Source organism: Oryza glaberrima, chromosome 2 (assembly GCF_000147395.1).
Source record: "Oryza glaberrima chromosome 2, OglaRS2, whole genome shotgun sequence".
In the NCBI taxonomy this organism is placed as follows: Eukaryota; Viridiplantae; Streptophyta; class Magnoliopsida; order Poales; family Poaceae; genus Oryza; species Oryza glaberrima.
The window spans coordinates 11,252,363-11,255,312 of record NC_068327.1 but is presented as its reverse complement, the minus strand read 5'-3'; the positions used below and the strand labels follow the sequence as shown (position 1 = coordinate 11,255,312).

The window sequence follows — 2,950 nt, the reverse complement described above, 5'->3', positions numbered from 1 at the left end:
CGGGTGGCGGTATGCCAACGCAGCGACTAGCGAGGTCAATGTAGCGTCGCTGCAGGCTCGTTACGTGGCACAGCTGCTGGACGAACGTCATGGTGGCATGACGTGCTGGGCTGGGCGTCACCCCACCAGCAACTACACTCTGGCACGCACACGCAGATGATTGGGCGTGTGGCAGCCATTGGCATAGGCAGGCAGAGGTGGCTAGTACTGGCTAATTAACATGGTGATGGTGACATGTTGGCCTATATATACCGTGTGCATACAGCCAGGTTCATTCATCCTCGAAGTCTCGAACACAGTGACAATCGTTCTCTCTAGAACATTAGCTACCTTCATCATTTCTAGCTTGCGAGTTCAGACCGGAGAGCCGAGATGTGGGTATGCAATGCGACCGCGGCACTACCGCCCGACTGCGATCTCCGCCAGCTGGCCCGGATCGAAGCCCTGGTGCTCCTCTGTTCCGTCGTCCTCGCGTTGCTCGTCTTCCTCGGCTCCTCGAGGCGCTACAGCGGCAGCGCCATGGTCCGGTTCATCCTGTGGGGCGCCTTCGCGGTGTCGTACCCGCTCGCCGCCTACACCATCGGTCTCATGCAGTCCACCCCTATGCACCACGAGCTGTTCCTGGTCTGGTCCTGCTTCTTCCTCTTCGTCCTCGCCAGCTCCGACACCATCACCGCCTACTCCCTCGCCGACGTCAAGAGCCCCGGGATCATCCTGCTCAACCGAGGCCTCCAGGTCATTTACGTCACCATACTGCTCCAGTATTACTCCAACGTGCTCTCCGCGAAGCTCAAGTTGTTCGTCTTTGGAGTGTGGTTGGTCAGCCTGGGGAAGATTGCGTTGAGCGCACTCAGCTACCGGCAGGCCCTACAATCCGAGGGGTTGCAGAGGGACAACCAGCTCATTGCTGACTACATGATCAACCAGACCGAGTCCAGCCATGGCGGCGCCGAAGATCCAAATACCAATACCAATACCAATCCCGATCCCATGGTAGGTTACATGTACATAGTCAGGGGGGAAGAGACGGACAACACGGTGACGGAGGCGCCCGACTACATCAAGAAGATCAAGAAAGAAGATCACAACGATAAGCTGGTGACGGTGGAGAGGGTCTGGCAGTGCAAGGGATGGCTGCTAAAAAGCTCAGATCGGCGACGGGATCTTTGCCTCTCTTTTGCTCTGTTCAAGCTACTCCGGCGGAGGTGCGGCAACTTTCCCTTGGCCGAGTCCGGCTTGGCTAAGACTAGGAACCTGGTTCTCAATCGCCTCCTAGAACAAGGCAGCACTAGAGCTTTCCAGGTGATCGAAGTGGAGCTCGGCTTCCTCTACGACCTGTTCTACACGAGGTACCCTTTCGTCTGCCACGCCGTCACGACCACATTACCGCACCTTGCCATGTGCGCCATCATGGTGACCGTCGGCGTGCTGACCCTCCTCTCCCCAGCACTTCGACACTACCATCCTACGCACCACAGAAGTATCATGCTTTACGACATCAACCTCGACGTCGTCCTCACCATGGCCATCATAGTCCTTGTCATTGTTCTGGAGGCCTACCAGTTCGTTGCTGTGCTCTTCTCCGACTGGCAGAAGGTGAAGGTGCTGTGCAGGTATGTTCTCTGGCCGTCGTCGTTGCAGAATAACCCTTTCATCGAGGTGCTGCTGGGTGTGCTGTGCTACTGTGGCAGCGGCAAGTACTGGACGAGGAAGATGAGACAGTACTCCATCATTCGCCACGCCATTCTCGGCCACCCCGTCAAGGACTGGCTGTCGGGCGTGACTCGTGGGTGGCTGGACAATCTGATGTTCAACAGTGGTAAGACCCGATCAGCGAAGCTGTCGGGCGACCTGCAGAATGCGCTCGCTTCTGCCCTGAAGAAAAGCGGTGGCTTTCTCAGCGACGGGTGCGCCTCACTGAAGGGTCACAAATTCGAACAGATGTTGTCGCTAGGCAAGGCGTGCAAGCATGCGACCTGCGCGCACACCATTCTGATCTGGCACATCGCCACCTACATCTGCGACGTCAAAACACGCGCACGCGCGAGCAGAGCCGCCGCCGGCGGCGGCGACCAACAACGTCGTCACCGTGAAATCGCGATGAGTTTGTCGAGGTACTGCGCGTACCTGGTGTCGTCCGCGCCGGAGCTTTTGCCAGACCACCAATACACCACCCAGACGATCGCCGAGGCAGTGCTGCTCGATCTCCGCCGCTGCCTCCACGGCTGTACGTCGAACGAAGCTGCAGTTCTTAAGCTCCAGGACACGGCAAAGCTAGCGATTCGGACGCCGAACACATCGGCGCCTGACAGCATCCACGTCCTCGGAGTGAGGCTTGCAGAAGACCTGATGAAGATCGGGGAGGCGAAGAGGTGGGAGGTCTTGGCTGACTTCTGGGCGGAGCTGATGCTGTTCGTCACCCCGGCGGACAATGCGATGGCGCACGTCGAGCACCTGACAATGGGCGGCGAGCTCATTACCCACCTCTGGGCTCTCCTCACACACGCGGGCATCGTCCAGCGCCCTTCTCACGCCACGCAGTCACAATCGGTGTGAAAAATGTTTTCGGGCTACCTTTGCATAAACTGTTGTGTTCACATTGTCGTCGTTGCATAAATTGTTGTGTTAACATTGTCGTTGCATATATATTACTTTGCATGTTTTATTTATGGAATAAATAGAGTCGCGCGCCTACAAGCTTTCGCATGCAAGCACATGGGACTAGCTACTGAGCTGTTGACAGTTTCTAAGGGCCAACAGGGAAAATTTTCTAAAACTAGGAAGGTAGCCCACGCGAATGCGCGGGCAGATATCATACTACGGTTGAGATTGTTATGAGTGTGGAATATTAATCCAATAATATCTAGCACACTTTAAAAGTACGGTTTCTCCATAAATTTTCTTCTCCGCATTGCTTAGGTAATTTTTCTAATCTACTAGTAAGTTATTT

At 55.6% G+C, this 2,950-nt stretch overlaps 1 protein-coding gene across 1 annotated transcript; it reads left to right on the top strand.

Moving 5' to 3' along the window:
- The first annotated feature begins 320 nt into the window (after positions 1 to 320).
- LOC127764739 (uncharacterized) lies at positions 321 to 2,557 on the top strand. The gene has a single exon (XM_052289654.1). It carries the CDS (start codon positions 373 to 375, stop codon positions 2,554 to 2,556), a length of 2,184 nt encoding a protein of 727 aa, XP_052145614.1. The 5' UTR covers positions 321 to 372; the 3' UTR covers position 2,557.
- The last annotated feature ends 393 nt before the right edge of the window (positions 2,558 to 2,950 follow it).

Coding starts and splice junctions, on each gene's coding strand:
- LOC127764739 (XM_052289654.1), top strand. CDS start 373: ATGTGGGTATGCAATGCGACCGCGGCACTACCGCCCGACTGCGATCTC.